Consider the following 18,382-nt stretch of genomic DNA (forward strand, 5'->3'; position numbering starts at 1 on the left):
CTAACCACACCCTGCTGATTGGGGTCACCTTGACCTGGTGGTGGGGCTTGAAGCTTGACTGGCAGTGCCACCTACTCTGAAGACCTGCCTACCTGCTGGAGGCCTGCTGGTGATATCGCTTGTCCCTGCCCACCTTCCATCTTGGGTGGGGTTTTTGTCTCCCCACATGTTTGCCATGTGTGGCTTCCCGTAAAGCTGGGAGACGAGAGTCCTGAGTGTTGAGCAATGCAGTTAGCAACACACCTCTTTTGTCCCCTACTCTGGCTAGATGGGAGGCCTAGTTGGGCCCGACCAGGTCAATCAGCTGGTCACTTGCAGTGGGTAGGGTCAAGCAGGCACTGTGGGACCTGATGAAACCTATTGTCCTGGAGTCACGCTTGTGTAGGTCCCCTGGTGGTTACCTGCATTTACTTCCCTGAGGTTGTCAGTGGTTCTATCTAGGACATATAGCCATCCCGTTGAGCTACAAGGGGGATGGAGGAGGGGCGAATGAAGTCATTTAGCCTTTATTCCATGGATCGTCCCTCCCACTACCGACCTGACCTTAAAGCTGACAACCACATATCTGTTCCTGGCCTGCCCTCTGATGCAGAGGTTCCATCTCCTAAAGGTGCCTTGCTTATTGCCACACTTGAGTCTTATCAACAACTGGCTCGTTCGCAGTTCTGTAGAGCGTCTGATCCTCTTCTCTCTATAAAGTCTCCACCTCAGGTCTTGCCTGGTCTTTACAGACCTGCCCATTTCACTCAGTAAATGGTGATCCATGCAGTGGAGGGTATTTCTGTGATGGATGTATGGAGCAAAAACTGCTTCACAACAAGATAGGAACTTCCTTGTGGAGGTCACCTCTCCGGATGAAAAGATAGACTCTGTGCTCTGAAGAGTCTGGGGCCTCAGTTACATGCTCGCCGCATCCCACTTTCAACCAATCTCATGGGGTGGTCTACTCTTGGGAGGTGCTCCGGTACTCAGAGGAGAAACTTGTTGAGGAACTCAAGGTCCTTGGTGTTTCTAAAGTTGAAAGATTCCGTTAGAAGACTGATGGTATCCTATTGCTTGTGCCCTACCATTTGCTGACTTTCAATGCCACTGAGCTTCCTTCTTCCATCAAGGTTGCTTGGATGTCGCTAAGGCCGGCTACACACGCTCAGTTTTTTGCTCTGGTTTAACTGTGCAAGCCAAAACTGCACAGTTAAAACAGAATCCCGCCAGTGTATCCACACAGCACAATTATTGGTCAGTATTATCCAGTAGACGAGATGGACGGAAGTGACAAAGACTTACTTCAGGCCATTGATGCTGTAGCATGTGCTATTAAAAACAAGTGAAAAAGGGGGAAATGCAAGAAGTCTGATGTGAGAACTGGCTGTTGAAAAGCAAACAATTTTCTCTCATGAACATGGAAGAATTCAAACTAGAAAATGATGACTGATACAATTACCTTCGCATGACAGGAAAACTATTTGGCAACTTTTATCTTTAGTTGCTCATGTAATTGAAAGATAGGACACTTGTATGAGAAAAGCCATTACTCCTGACGAACGTCTGACTTTTTTTTTTATGAGACGAAGAAGGAACCAAAGGTTGAGCCCGCATTAACGTTCCTTCCAAGAAAAAACAAAAACAATACAAAAGAAAGCCAAAATCACGATCCATTCATTTCGAGATACCTGGACACACTGCATTTGAAAGATGGGAGATCATAGGAAGTAGGAACTACAGACAAAGGGAGACAGTTCCGGAGTTGACCTATTGCATAAATGAAGGACTGAGAGTAACGGTTAACTCTTGCATTAATGAGTTGGACAGCAAAGGGATGAGAGTTTGTTGCTAGACGGGTGCTACGCGCCCGTCATAGAGGTGAAGGGATGCAATCAGGCAGTTCAGAGGAGCAGTGACCATTGAAGTAGCGATAGAAAAGAGATAAAGAGGCAACAGCGCGGTGAAGAGACAAAAGTTGAAGGGAGCCAGTAAGAGGAGGAGAGTTGATGAGACGAATAGCCTTTGACTCCACCCTATTTAGAAGAGCTGTAAGTGGGGAGCCTCCCCATACATGAGAGTTGTACTCTAAACAGGGCAAATAAAACTCCTGTATAAAGTCAACAACTGTGCAGGAGGAAAGAAGGCACGGAGTCGGCTTAGCACACCTAATCTTTTGGAGGCAGATTTTACAAGATGTTATATGATTTTTCCAAGACAAGTCCCATGTGAATGAAATCCAAAGCATGTTCAAGGATAATGCAGGATTGAGCTGGATATTATTAAACATTAGTGGGTATTCCTGTGGAAGATTTTGACGGGTTGATAGGTGTAGAAACTGAGTCTTTGATGCATTAAAAAACATGTCATCCAAGATTATTTTTACCCCAGTCAGAGATACAAGCCAAGTCAGACATTAGGTGTGCCATAACCTCATTCCTTGTTTGTTAAAGTAACTGCTGAGATGGACGTTGCGGGAACCGAATGGAAAGGTGAAGGGGGGAATTATCAGCGTACGAGTGGATAGGGTTTGATGTACAGTTTAGAAGAAGAGAGAGTTGGTGATAGGACAGAGCAATGAGGAACACCACTGTAAACAGATGCAGGAGAAGAACGATGGTCGACTACAACAGCAGCTATGGAATGACCAGAAGGGAAGCTATAGATGAAAACACAGATAGAAAGAATGATGCTCGTCTACAACAGCAGCTATAGAACGACCGGAAAGGAAGCTATAGATGAAAGCACAGAGAGAATGATAGAACCCGTAATAGGGCAGTTTGGAAATTAAAGCTTTATGCCAGACTCAGTCGAAACCCTTTGAGATGTCAAGTGCAATGGCAACGCTTTCACCAAAGTCCCGAAAGGAAGATGACCAGGAATATGAAAGGTAGGTGAGAAGATCGCCAGTGGAGCGTCCCTGACGGAACCCATACTGACGATATATATCTATCTATCTATCTATATACCTAGGCTGCGTCCCCCAAGGAAAGGGAGGTAGCCGAGACAGGACGACTCACTCTCCATTTACTCATCCATTCAAACACATTCATTCGCATCTTAGCCCCAAAGGGGAGAACGGACAGATATATATATATATATATATATATATATATATATATATATATATATATATATATATATATATATATATATATATATATATACACACACACACACGTGAAATACGTCAGGAAAGACCAGACTAAGTGAACATTTCTCTGAAAAATATGAAAAGAGGGAAGGCTCCAGGAAAAAAGTGGAATAGTAGCCGATTTACTGCTGGATGAAGGCGTCGAGGTATAAAACAGGCTTGCCCATTTACTTGCTCAATGTATAAAACAGAATAAAATTCCCAAAACATATTGTAATGCAATGGCTATTTTACTTGAAAAAAAAAAAGGGGGGGCGATTCAAAAGATCTTAGTGACTATCGACCCATTAGCTTATTATCAGTCATTTGCAAACTCTTCCACTAAAGTCCTATGGAACAGAATAACAACAAATTTGGAAGAAAACTAACCTCGTGAACAGGCAGGATTCCGAAGTGGGCATTCGACTACTGATCATCTACATACAATGAATCAGGTAATTGAGAAAATTACAGAATATAATAAACCGCCGTGCTTAGGTTTTGTTGATTATGAAAAGGCTTTTGACTCATTCGAGCACATAGCAATTATAAATTCATTGCGAGAACAAGCAGTAAATGAGAACACTGTAAAACTGCTCGAAAACATATAAAGAGGGAACTGCTACAGTTAAATTACATAAAGACTCGGAAAAAAAATTAAGATTTAGAAGGGCGTGCATCAGGGAGATACAATTTCACCAGCATTATGTACACCATGCCTAGAAAGTATTTTCAGAAAGTTAGACTGGAAGAACAAAGGAATAAACATAGATGGAGAAAAAATAAAACATTTAAGATTTGTATATGACACTGTCCTAATCTCAGAAACAGAAGCGACATTGCAAGAAATGTTAAATGACCTGAACAGACAAGGTCTCAAAGTAGGACTAAAGATAAACCGGAGTAAAACTAAAGTAATTTTTAATCCACGTACATCAAAAAGCGTTATCAGAATAAGCGATGAAATACCTGAAGAAGTTGAGAAGTACAACTACTTGGGACAAATACTTACATTAACGAAAGATAGCGAAATAAAAAGACGCATTACAATTGGATAGAAAGCTTGCGGTAATCATAGAGACATTATGAAAAGTTTCTTGCCAGTTTGTTTGAAACGAAAAGTGTATAACGAATGTATAATTCCAGCTATGACATATGGTTGTGAGACCTGGAAACGTGACAAAATCATTGGAAAATAAATTAATCCGTTCTCAGGGAGCAATGGAAAGATCAATGTTGGGAATATCTTTAAGAGACAGGAAATGATCAACTTGGGTGAGAGAGCAGACTAAAGACAAAGATATTATAGAAGTTATAAAAGAACAGAAGTGGAGGTGGGCAGACCATATAGCAAGAATATGGGATAATCGATGGAGCAAGAGGCTGACTGACTGGACACCAAGAAATTATAAGCGTAGCAGAAAAAGGCCAGACAGGAGATGGAGAGATGAGGTAGAGATATTTGCAGGGAAAGCGTGGCAAAGATTGGCTCAGGTAAAGAATTCGTGGAAAAGGTTGGGGGAGGCCTTTGTTCACCAGTGGACAGGTTATGGCTGATGATATATATATATATATATATATATATATATATATATATATATATAGAGAGAGAGAGAGAGAGAGAGAGAGAGAGAGAGAGAGAGAGAGTATATACATATCTATATCTATCTATCTATCTATCTATCCCACTCTCTCTCTCTGTATATTATATATATATATATATATATATATATATATATATATATATATATATATATATATATATATATATATATATATATGGTAAAATGCATCGGAGACCAAAGAAAAACATTTGTTTTCCACTTAAATCTTTAATAACATAGTTTTGCTTATGTCTTAGATTAAATGTTTAGTTTTATGTAATTTTATTCAGGTATGGAAAGCCTTTAATTATTTAATGTAATAACTGGCACATGATAAAAATTATTAGTTTAGTTCTAAAACTGCACTCTGGTAATAAATTGCCTCTCTGAGTCTGTTTCTGTTGGCAAGTATATACTTTGTGATATCTCACCGTCTTTTTTTTTTTTTTTTTTGCTTATATGGTTGATGATAAAAATTTTCTCCTATTGTGCAAAAATTGCCACCGGTCTAAATATACGAGTTTGAATGTCTTTTTACCAATGGATACTAATTTGTGTTTGATACATTTGCAAGAATTTACTTACAATATTTATCACATCAAGTACAAGTACTTCATTCCTGTCTGAGCGTTCGTCTCCTTCTCTAATAAACGTTAATGTTGATTTTCAGGTGATCATGCTCTTCTTGCCGTACTGAACTAAGGATGGCTATCATCGCAAACCTACCGGAATATCACCAATTGAATTTGTTTAGCTCCTGATGGCATCTTAATTGCAATATGAGTATTGTCTGCAAAGTCACAACCTTTTATAATGGATATTACATGTCTGGTGGCACTGTTTGATTATTTCAAAAATATTTTGTAGGGCCTACCGGAAAATTCTGTTTCAATTTCTCTCTTGGTACACATTTTTACCAAAGATCCTCATTATTCCTCTGAAGTTGGCATATTATCCCTTTGAAGGTAAGTACCCACCGGTTAAGAGTCCCAGATCAATATGTTCCTTCAGCCTGTCCATGTGAGATACTTTGCTTTTGTCCACCATTCATAATGTTTCTTCATCTTGTCCAGATATCTTCTGTGTTATTGCCAACCATCCATTTAATTCATTGTCCAGTTTATTTGCATCCATTCACTCCACCATCCATAAGTTTCTTCAGCTTGTCCAAGTTAGCTTTAAATCCGTTTGGTGGGAATCCATGCGTACCCAGGCCAGTGATGGCAAAGGTTGCTCCAGCTTTGGGTGAGGCAGCCATCTGGTCAGGGGTCAGTCCCAGCGTGCCTGTGGTGACGTATAGAGTGGCGTAATCCTCCCCACCCCAGCACACTGACGCCACCTGCGACACCGGCATCGCCACCTTACGCAAGATATCACCAGTGTTGGGGTCCACACAGATTACCTGAGGAAATGGTTTTAATTAACACACGGTTAAACTTCACAGGCTCTTGTATCCATAATTATACTGTACTGACAAGAGCAGCATAACACATGATGCCACCTATCTTGAGGTCCATGGAGATCACTTGGGAAGGGGGGTTAGTCAACATTTGTTAAAGAGATTATTGACATTCATATCCACAAACACACTGTATTGACGTCCACAGCACAACACAACAATACAACATCCTCTGCAATATCACCTGTATGGTGGATTACAGAGATCACCTGGTGATGGGAAAGGGTTTTTGAAGATTTACTGTGCAAATTAGTATGACTGCGTGGATCTCTCTTGTTTGAAAAAATCCCAAGTGTTAACCTAATGAAGTATTGTATTGTTCTTGTTATAAGTCAGAGATGTATGCTAAAATGCAAAAATTTTCCATACAGTTGGTGTTACAAATTGGGCAATCTGTTAAGTCAGCCTTGCACGTATTACTGAAACTCTAATGAAAGGTCTTTTGAATAAGAGCCTCATTTTCCCCCACCTAAGGATAGGGTGAGCAAGAGTCCAGAAAACAAAGTAAAATACAGAACTGGAAGAACTATTAATGTCATCATCCTAACCTTTTTTCCCACCTAAGGCTGGGATGAGGTAGCATGAGCGAAGAAAAAGCAAGAAAGACAGAATTTCTTAACATTATGCATAGGAAAAAGTGATATGTATCAACAGGATGAAATATATGAACAGTGAAGTGGAATGTTAAAGTGGAGATGTCGTAGAATATACAGCTTCTTGTTGTACCAAGCTACCAGGTACTGTGGCTGCCTTCACTCCAGGCCAGGAATGGATAGAGTACTTGGAAAGGTATCAACTCTTTGAGAAAGGGCGTAAACTTGAGAAAAACATCCAGCTTTCCAAATACTCTCGTTTGGAGCCAGCTGACCTTTTCCAGTTAGAACATCATGTTGGGTGTCAAGATTGGTGACTTTGTTGAACAGGGCCTGGGCATGCGTGTGGCTGCAGACCTGAATTAAGGAAAGGAGGTGATGGTTGTTCCACTTGAGGCCATGCTTACTGAAGATTGCCAAACAGTCTTATCTAAGTTCTTTCATGAAGGGGGAATCCATCGTGCAACACATGGGCAATGTGTACTGGGGAAGTGGGTTAACCAATAGTCAGAGTGGCTCAGAGCAAGCAGTAAAGCTGTTTCAAAATACTGCCTGCCAGTACTTCTATATCCACATTGCACCTGCGAAGCCAAGAGCTGGCCAGTTAGGGACTATAGTACTTCTGAAGCATATAAATAGGCAGTACCTACGGTGATGACACGACAATACTGCATCCCAGTTGGTTGCAGTGAAGACACTAGTAGTGGACAGATGGTACTTATACCTGCCTGTGAAGTGTGTAATCACCAGCAAGGTACATACTCAACAGATTACAACTGCAAAAAGCAGCTGAGTGTGTGTTTGGCCCAGAGAGACTTTAAGGCTGGGAAACAGTTCACCGTACATTACACTCATCGCCCCAACTCTGACCTCTTCCTCTACAATGGATTTGTAGATTTCGATAAAAAAAAGTGACAGCCTAGGAGTGAAGCTTGGAGTGAGCAAGAAGGACCCACTCCACCAGGAGAAGGTTGATTTACTAAACTGCCTCGGCCTGCCCTCCTCTGGGGCCTTCTTGCTGGTGCTTGTGCTCACCCATTCTCACCTGTGCTCCTTGCTTTCACTCGCATCCCCTGCATGGATAAAGAATTCCTGGACTATTCGTGTGGTAATGGACAGTGAGTCAAGGGCTTGCTTCATGAAGACTTTGAGGTAGACAGCCCAACGCAGGACAATGATATGGAACTTCCTCCACACACGGGTCACTCTCCCCACAAGTGCATATCACACATTACATGATGGTGATGAGGCAGCACTGGCTACTGCTTAGGATTTTCTTGCACTATTATTGTCTCTGCTAGTACGTGAGAAGAGGATCCGCATGGACGCCATCTCTTTTCGGTAGAGAGGCGGCCTGCAGTCCTAATGGACCCAGGATCGAATCCCGGTTGGGGCAGGGAACAGTTTAAGGATATGAATTTCCTAAAGCAGACTTTCCTGATCTACCAGATGACCCGCCGGCATGTAATAAAAATACCCCCGCTAATACCAATACACCGTACTGTATTAGACAGCCCTAGCATGTATTCAATATGAATGGTGGGTGTTAGCGCCGAAGTGGTGACATGTGGAGATGTAGGAGGACTACTGGGCCTTGGGATAGGTCACTGCCCCCAAGAAATAGGCCCTGAAGCCTTTGCCCAGAGTCGTACACGTAAAAAAAAAAAAAAAAAAAAGTGAACCCTCTTCCTTGTTATCCTTTTTTTTCCATACTTACTGTCTCCACCTAAACCTTACCATGCCCAGTTGTGTGATGTTTAGTCATACACTGCTTTACACTTTTCATCTATACTAATTCGCTGGCACACTTACGGTTCGTTATTACCCCGCCCTGTTTTTTTTTTTTATCTTAACTTAGTCTTTGCTTTTATTATATCTTTTTACTATTATACCAATATCATCTTTATCACATGATTTTGTTCATCTTAGGGGGGGGCTTCTGAAGTTGTGTTCACACCAAGTTCTTGCTGGCACCGGAAGTTGTGAGCAAGACTTGTGGATCACCGTAGCCTATTGGAGTTCCCTTATCTACCTTGCCTGCATCTAGTTGGTCCAGTTGTATGAATTGCAGTGGTGGAAAACCCACCCACACCCGCCTGCATTCTTGAGAACACTTGTATGTTTAACAGTAATGCAAAACTCTACCTGTGACCTGAAAGGCCACTTGTATCGTCTACAGTGATGCAAATTTCCCACCTGCACCCTCAAACATGATGGTAGGAGGTGGCGACCATCATCCACTCCCTTGCTGTACTGCTGCCCACTTCCTTCGTCACCTTTATCATTCATTTTCTATCTTTCCTCCTCTCTTCCTTTTTTTTCCATCTCTCCTATCGCTTTTCATTGCTTTCTTTCCTTTTCAGGTTATTGTACATTAAGTGACAGGTCTAATGGTTCCCTGTAATCCAGGAATCCATGTACAGTGCTGGGTGGTAACCATATAACCAAAATAAACGTGTTTCCTGCGTGTCAAGAAGTGGGCTGGCTGACGGTTAATGCCGCTCCCCTTAAAAAAATTAACTCAAAGACAAACGGCAACCCCATACGGGATTATGGCATGTGGCTATAGACAGAGAGAAAAAGGGCTAGACATTCATTTGCACACCTTTAACCCCCAGACATCCTGGCTCAACTTCACAGGCCTAAGCCAAGCATTTACTTTTCTATATGAATATATATATATATATATATATATATATATATATATATATATATATATATATATATATATATATATATATATATATATATATATATATATATATATATATATATATATATATATATATATATATATATATATATATCAATCTACCTATGTATGTATCTATTTATAGAGAGAGAGATCTATATTTATAGATAGATAGATAGATAGATAGATAGACATCTATCTATCTATCTATCTGTCTATTTATCAATCAATCAATCTATCAATCAATCAATCAATCAATCAATCTCTTTCTCTCTGTCTATCTATCTATCTATCTATCTATATATATATATATGGGGGCATGGGGGCTCAGTGGTAGAGCACCTGGCACAGCGTGCCAGAGTAAGTTGCCTCGCCTGGAGAGGTAGAGCACTCGTGTCACCTAGCTGGTTGTAGCAGCCGTGTCTCAGTGGGTCATAGCTCTCTGACCAAAGGATCGGAGGTTCGAGTCAACCCAGTGGTCATGGGTAGACATCAGGAAGGGCATCCGGTCATAAAGTGCTACACGCTTCAAAAACAAAGTTCCTCTACCCTGGGGCAACACCTTAGCCCATATTGAAAAAAGGGCACACGGCGTAAAACTCTAATGTATATATATATATATATATATATATATATATATATATATATATATATATATATATATATATATATATATATATATATATTGATGAAGAGAGGACCATAGAGAGACAGATTGATATAAACAGATAGATGGACAGACAGATGCGCTTCACATACCATTTACTATGCATGTCTTTTTTTTTTTCCTCCATCATGCGCATAGGGACATTTCAGCCTTGACACTTAGAGCAAGGGTGACCAACTTCCTCTTCTCTGTGACATTATTTGAACAATGAATTCCATCTCTCAGAAGGAAACCCTTACTGGTCGCATCCAGTTAGAGTGCCTAAACCTACTTGAGTACCAACTAGGTATCTATCTGTCTATTGCTAGACGCCTTAATCCCTTATACGGGGTGGCCACAAACAAATCGCCTCCATGTTACATTGTCCCCCGCCATTTCACTGCCCTGTTCCCAGTTCACACCCCCTTCTCTCATATACCTCTCCTCTCCATCCCTCAATGTCATCCTTGGCCTTCCCCTCCCTCTCTCCCCCTCCACCTCACTCACATACACTGTCCTCGTCAGTCTCTCACCTCCATCCTCTCCACACGGCCAAACCACCTCAATGTGTTTCTCCTAACGCTTCCTATCATATCCACATCCACACCACAACGCTTTTTCACATCCTCATTTGTCAGCCTGTCTCTCCATGTGACTCTACAGGCTCCTCTCAAATAACTCATTTCCACTGCTTTCACTCTTGACTTGTGTCCCTCCAACAGCGTCCAAGCTTCATTTCCATACGTTAGAGGTGGTATCACAATACTGTCATGTAATATTTCACTTCCATGTTCACTTCCCTGTTTCTTCCCACTGCCTTCAAGGAACCAGCAACCTTTCTTCCTTGTTGTACCCTTTCAAGCAGTTCACCCTCCAAACTTCCATCCTTACTCATCACACTACCCAGGTACTTAAACCTACTTACATTTTCCATTTCCTCATCATTCAAACTCACTGTTAATTGACTGACTTCACCTCTTTCGAAGACCATAACTTTACACTTCCCTACATTCTCCTTTAGATTCCGTTTCTTATACACTCTCCCAAATTCATCCACCAAGCCTTGCAGCTCCCCTTCGTCTTCACTGAACAACACAATATCATCTGCAAACAACAGTACAGGGAGTTTCTAAACATTTCCCTGTCTCATTAGGGCCATTCCAACTAGGTATCAGTTTTGTTATATAGTTACCATCAGACATGGGAAATGGCTTTCTGAATTACTTGCAAACATTTGGCATGTCAAACAGACAAAAATCTTGTGCTATATCAAGAAACTGGATGGCGGGTGCCCCCATCTGCCATACACCAAACGTATAATACAGACGTGGTTTTTAGTTCCATTCTAAACTGATTATTGACAAGAAAAAAAAATACTTTTTCATAAGTAACTTAATGTTTGATATAGTAATCATTGTCAATACCGATTTGCTATCGATTACCATCTCTAGTGTATCCTCTTATTCCTCATCAGGTTTGAACTAAACGACTGAGAAGGCAGTGTATCGGTGCAAAAAAATAATCATCCACACCTGTCCCACCTTAGGGTGCAGAGAGACAGGGTCCATAAAGCGAGAATAAACATGACAAAATGAGATCCTACACAAAGTTCGCTCAGTTAAGTGGGTCACACTCCAATTCATTCACAATTATAGCCCCCCATCCCCAAATCCTGGCTCTACCTAAAAAGTACAAACTTATACCTCGCTTAGCCTCGCATTCACCTATCATACAGAGTCCATCTGACGACAGGCAAGTTAAATGGGGTAACAAACTCTGGTCATACACTTCTTCACACAAAATATAACGAGCAAGCTGCTTCCTTGTCAGTTCCCTAGCCTCAACAGCTTCCACACCTCCTTCTAAGACGCTCATTTATGATATACCATCCTATGATACTATTCCTCATTCTACCTACAAATTAACTCAGATACATAATTTTCAATACCCTATTCAAACCCATTCTCTCTGCCCATAATATCTAACCACACCCTGCTGATTGGGGTCACCTTGACCTGGTGGAGGGGCTTGAAGCTTGACTGGCAGTGCCACCTACTCTGAAGACCTGCCTACCTGCTGGAGGCCTGCTGGTGATATCGCTTGTCCCTGCCCACCTTCCATCTTGGGTGGGGTTTTTGTCTCCCCACATGTTTGCCATGTGTGGCTTCCCGTAAAGCTGGGAGACGAGAGTCCTGAGTGTTGAGCAATGCAGTTAGCAACACACCTCTTTTGTCCCCTACTCTGGCTAGATGGGAGGCCTAGTTGGGCCCGACCAGGTCAATCAGCTGGTCACTTGCAGTGGGTAGGGTCAAGCAGGCACTGTGGGACCTGATGAAACCTATTGTCCTGGAGTCACGCTTGTGTAGGTCCCCTGGTGGTTACCTGCATTTACTTCCCTGAGGTTGTCAGTGGTTCTATCTAGGACATATAGCCATCCCGTTGAGCTACAAGGGGGATGGAGGAGGGGCGAATGAAGTCATTTAGCCTTTATTCCATGGATCGTCCCTCCCACTACCGACCTGACCTTAAAGCTGACAACCACATATCTGTTCCTGGCCTGCCCTCTGATGCAGAGGTTCCATCTCCTAAAGGTGCCTTGCTTATTGCCACACTTGAGTCTTATCAACAACTGGCTCGTTCGCAGTTCTGTAGAGCGTCTGATCCTCTTCTCTCTATAAAGCCTCCACCTCAGGTCTTGCCTGGTCTTTACAGACCTGCCAATTTCACTCAGTAAATGGTGATCCATGCAGTGGAGGGTATTTCTGTGATGGACTTGGATATTTTTGAAATGTTACTGCTTGAGGTATGGAGCAAAAAACTGCTTCACAACAAGATAGGAACTTCCTTGTGGAGGTCACCTCTCCGGATGAAAGAGATAGACTCTGTGCTCTGAAGAGTCTGGGGCCTCAGTTACATGTTCGCCGCATCCCACTTTCAACCAATCTCATGGGGTGGTCTACTCTTGGGAGGTGCTCCGGTACTCAGAGGAGAAACTTGTTGAGGAACTCAAGGTCCTTGGTGTTTCTAAAGTTGAAAGATTCCGTTAGAAGACTGATGGTATCCTATTGCTTGTGCCCTACCATTTGCTGACTTTCAATGCCACTGAGCTTCCTTCTTCCATCAAGGTTGCTTGGATGTCGCTAAGGCCGGCTACACACGCTCAGTTTTTTGCTCTGGTTTAACTGTGCAAGCCAAAACTGCACAGTTAAAACAGAATCCCGCCAGTGTATCCACACAGCACAATTATTGGTCAGTATTATCCAGTAGACGAGATGGACGGAAGTGACAAAGACCTACTTCTGGCCATTGATGCTGTAGCATGTGCTATTAAAAACAAGTGAAAAAGGGGGAAATGCAAGAAGTCTGATGTGAGAACTGGCTGTTGAAAAGCAAACAATTTTCTCTAATGAACATGGAAGAATTCAAACTAGAAAATGATGACTGATACAATTACCTTCGCATGACAGGAAAACTATTTGGCAACTTTTATCTTTAGTTGATCATGTAATTGAAAGATAGGACACTTGTATGAGAAAAGCCATTACTCCTGACGAACGTCTGACTTTTTTTTTTATGAGACGAAGAAGGAACCAAAGGTTGAGCCCGCATTAACGTTCCTTCCAAGAAAAAACAAAAACAATACAAAAGAAAGCCAAAATCACGATCCATTCATTTCGAGATACCTGGACACACTGCATTTGAAAGATGGGAGATCATAGGAAGTAGGAACTACAGACAAAGGGAGACAGTTCCGGAGTTGACCTATTGCATAAATGAAGGACTGAGAGTAACGGTTAACTCTTGCATTAATGAGTTGGACAGCAAAGAGATGAGAGTTTGTTGCTAGACGGGTGCTACGCGCCCGTCATAGAGGTGGAGGGATGCAATCAGGCAGTTCAGAGGAGCAGTGACCATTGAAGTAGCGATAGAAAAGAGATAAAGAGACAACAGCTCGGTGAAGAGACAAAGGCTGAAGGGAGCCAGTAAGAGGAGGAGAGTTGATGAGACGAATAGCCTTTGACTCCACCCTATTGAGAAGAGCTGTAAGTGGGGAGCCTCCCCATACATGAGAGTTGTACTCTAAACAGGGGCAAATAAAACTCCTGTATAAAGTCAACAACTGTGCAGGAGGAAAGAAGGCACGGAGTCGGCTTAGCACACCTAATCTCTTGGAGGCAGATTTTACAAGATGTTATATGATTTTTCCAAGACAAGTCCCGTGTGAATGAAACCCAAAGCATGTTCAAGGATAATGCAGGATTGAGCTGGATATTATTAAACATTAGTGGGTATTCCTGTGGAAGATTTTGACGGGTTGATAGGTGTAGAAACTGAGTCTTTGATGCATTAAAAAACATGTCATCCAAGATTATTTTTACCCCAGTCAGAGATACGAGCCAAGTCAGACATTAGGTGTGCCATAGCCTCATTCCTTGTTTGTTAAAGTAACTGCTGAGATGGACGTTGCGGGAACCGAATGGAAAGGTGAAGGGTGGAATCATCAGCGTACGAGTGGATAGGGTTAGATGTACAGTTTAGAAGAAGAGAGAGTTGGTGATAGGACAGAGCAATGAGGAACACCACTGTAAACAGATGCAGGAGAAGAACGATGGTCGACTACAACAGCAGCTATGGAATGACCAGAAGGGAAGCTATAGATGAAAACACAGATAGAAAGAATGATGCTCGTCTACAACAGCAGCTATAGAACGACCGGAAAGGAAGCTATAGATGAAAGCACAGAGAGAATGATAGAACCCGTAATAGGGCAGTTTGGAAATTAAAGCTTTATGCCAGACTCAGTCGAAACCCTTTGAGATGTCAAGTGCAATGGCAACGCTTTCACCAAAGTCCCGAAAGGAAGATGACCAGGAATATGAAAGGTAGGTGAGAAGATCGCCAGTGGAGCGTCCCTGACGGAACCCATACTGACGATCAGAAAGAAGGTTGTAATAGGAAAGATGCTTTAAATTTTGTCTGTTAAGAGAGGACTCAAAAAACTTTTGAAACACAGGATGTTAAAGCAAGTGGACGATAGATAGAGGGTTGGGAACGGTCACCTTTCTTTGGGACTGGGTGAATGAGATCAAACTTCCAGCAAGAAGGAAAGGTAGAAGTAGAAAGACAAAGGTGAAAGAGTTACCTAGGCAGGGTGTAAGCACAGAAGAACAGTTCTTGAGGACAACAGGAGGGACCCCATCAGGCCCATATGCCTTGTTAGTATTGAGGCCAGTGATGGCAGAAAATAAAGCAGCTGAAGAAATTTTAATGTCAAGAATGAGGAAGTCAGAGGGGGGAAGTGATGGAGGAACAGCACTGGAATCGTCTAAGGTGGAATTGGAGGAGAAAATCTAAGCAAACAGATCTGCTTTATCAGTAGAAGAAATAGCTACAGAGCCATCAGAGTAGAAAAGAGGAGGGAAGGATGATGAAATAAAGTTGTTAGAAAGGTTATTGGCAAGGTGCCAGAAGGAGTGGGAAGAATTCGAGTTGGAGAGTTGAGAGCATTTAGTATGGATGATATTATTTTTTGTAGAGCGAAGAACAGACTTAGCACGATTCCGGGCAGAAACATAAAAAAGATGTGATTCGATGGCGGGTTGGCTCCGGTACCTTTTATAGCCCCTCTCCTTGTTGCGGACAGCATTAGAACAAGCGTGATTAAACCAGGCTTTCTTGCATTAGTCAGAGGATATGAGAAAGGAATGTATGCTTCCATGCCCGAGAGAATAACCTCCATAATGCGCACACTTAGGTGGCTCGTGGCCACGGAAGCAATAATCATTCCAGGGAATATCAAAGAAGTACTGCCTGAGTGCCTCCCAATCTGCAGCTCCAAAGTGCCACAGAGGACGTTTCTTTGGAGGGTCCACAGGCCGTACCGGAGCGATGGGACAGGTTAAAATAACAAGGTTATGATCGGAGGAGCCCAACGGAGAGAAAAGATCAACAGTGTAAGCATTATGATTTAATTGTAAGGAAGAGGTCAAGTACGTTGGAGCTGTCTCCAAGGCTGTCAGGGATACGGGTAGCGTGCTGTACAAGCTGCTCTAGATCATTAAGGATAGAAAGGATGAAGGCTTGTCCACCAGGTGGATCAGTCAAAGGAGGTGAGAACCAAAGGTGGTGGTGAACAATGAAATCTCCTAGAATGGAGATTTCAGAGAAAGGAGAAATGGATAGAATGTGGTCCATCGTAGAAGATAGAAGAATTTTTGATAGTCAGTAGAATTAGGAGAAAAGTAAATAGTGCAGGTATATTTAGTCACAGAATGACAGGAGAGCCGAAGCCAGAGTGTAGAGAATTCAGAAGAATCAAGTTCAGGAACCCGAGAGCAAGATAGGTCGTTGCGTACATATACGCAACATCCAGCTTTGGCTTTGAAATGAGTATAGAGAAAGTAGGAGGACACAGAGAAGGGTTTGCTGTCAGTTGCCTCAGACAGCTGAGTCTCAGTAAGAAAGAGAAGATGAGGTTTAGAGGAGGAGAGGTGGTGTTCAACAGAGAGAAAGTTAGAGGAAAGCCAGCGAATGTTGCAGAAATGAAGAAGAATTGAGGCAGACAGTGGATCCAGGCAACTCAAAGAGTCGTTGCCGGAAGAGGGGTGGATGGTAGGGGCATTTATGTCCCCCCCCCCCGGGGACTCCAAGGCATTGTTGTTTTGCGTCATTTTTCTTTGATCTAATTTTGAAAAGGAAGTGTAGCGTTTACTGTGCATGTAGTTTCGTGATGATAGAGAAACTTGTATTGGAGAGCATGCTGGCCTACTCTCTGTGTTACTGAAACGCTGAAAAAGTTCAGGAAAGGGGGATGGTCAGGAACTAGTCCTGAGAGCTGATGAAACGAGAGCTCCAGCTCTCCTTGTCATCAGTTTTCCATCCGCCTTGGGAGTACTGCCCTGCTCAACTGGTGCTACAGTCTACTCCTGCTGCTCTAAGGCTTCTGGCAACAGGGAGATCCTATAGCGACCTCCAGTACAGAACAGCGATGTCACCACATGCACTGAGTGAAGTTATACCTGAGACTTGCAGAACTCTTCTTGCTGCATTAATTTTTTTGTTTTTGTTTTTTACGTGTCCGACTCTAGGCAAAGGCTTCAGGGCCTATTTCTCAGGGGCAGCGCTCTATCCCAAGGCCCAGTAGTCCTCCTACACCTCCACATGTCACCACTTCGGCGCTAACACCTACCATCCATATTGAATACATGCTAGGACTGTTTCATATAGGATTGGTGTATTGGTATTAGCAGGGGTATTTTTACGACATGTCGGCGGGTCATCTGGTAGGTCAGGAAAGTCTGCTTTTTAGGAAATTCAAATCCTTAAACTGTTCCCTGCCCCAGCCAGGATTCGATCCTGGGTCCATTAGGACCGCAGGCCGCCTCTCTACCGATTCAGCCACCACCTCCCCCAGACAAAAGACAAAAACTGCAAGGTATGGTATTTATTTGGGTATGAATTTGTTTGCAACATATGTTCTCCTATTATTCTTCATGTAAATGAATATACTGTAAATGCAACATGAATGAAAAAAAAAAAAGTAACCTGTTAATACTGGTGTAAACAGGTACAAGATTGCACATGTCAGACATCTAGCCACAACTGACGCTGTGTGCGGACTGAGCAAACTTTCAACTTTGCCTCCCCATGCTGCAGTTTAACTTTACAGTTCAAATCTGTGCTGTTATGTTTTCTATCATCAACGGATATCGTTCAGGCCAGGATTTTGATCTGCACTGTTAAAACCACACAGATAATTCATCATGCACACGCTCTGTCGTAACTGTGCAGTTTTGGCCTGGACGTTGTTATCACTGTCAGAAGTTTGGCTACATCAGTAAATCTTGTTGTTGACTATTCCAGGGGCTTCCTGCGATAAATGTGTGGAAGTTCCCATGAGGATTTGAATTTTGTATGGACAGCTGTGTCAATTGTGGAGGTAACCATGCAGCTTCCTCTAATATTGTGACATATAAATTTGAGTATGAGGTCTTGTCTCTGGGCACTCATGAGAGGATTGCCTTTACGGAAGCTAGATGCAAGGTCATGTCTATATCTAATCGACCTGAAGTTTCCTTCGCTTCAGCTCTGTCATTTCATACTGCTCCTCTGTCTCAGGTTCCCAGGCGATCCATCCAGTCCAGCCACCATTCTGGTGGTAGTGAACAGGATCCTCAATGACGTCAGAGCCCAGTTACTTTGTTTACGTCTAGTGTGTCCGATGGAATACTGATCCCTCAGTGCCTGTCAGCAACAAATTTGCAGCTTTGGAAGAC

General features: G+C 42.5%; 1 protein-coding gene across 1 annotated transcript in view; it reads right to left on the minus strand.

Moving 5' to 3' along the window:
- Nucleotides 1-5,736: 5,736 nt before the first annotated feature.
- The window catches only part of LOC145408070 (regucalcin-like), a 98,172-nt gene continuing 85,526 nt past the window's right edge, over nt 5,737-18,382 (minus strand). Inside the window, exon 7 of the mRNA XM_080278882.1 lies at nt 5,737-6,118. Within this exon, the coding sequence (XP_080135008.1) occupies nt 5,837-6,118 (282 nt within the window). The 3' untranslated portion in view covers nt 5,737-5,836. The remainder of the gene's footprint in view (nt 6,119-18,382) is intronic.

Source organism: Coenobita brevimanus, chromosome 8, assembly GCF_032717465.1.
Source record: "Coenobita brevimanus isolate Jiangsu-jjx chromosome 8, ASM3271746v2, whole genome shotgun sequence".
Lineage (NCBI taxonomy): Eukaryota > Metazoa > Arthropoda > Malacostraca > Decapoda > Coenobitidae > Coenobita > Coenobita brevimanus.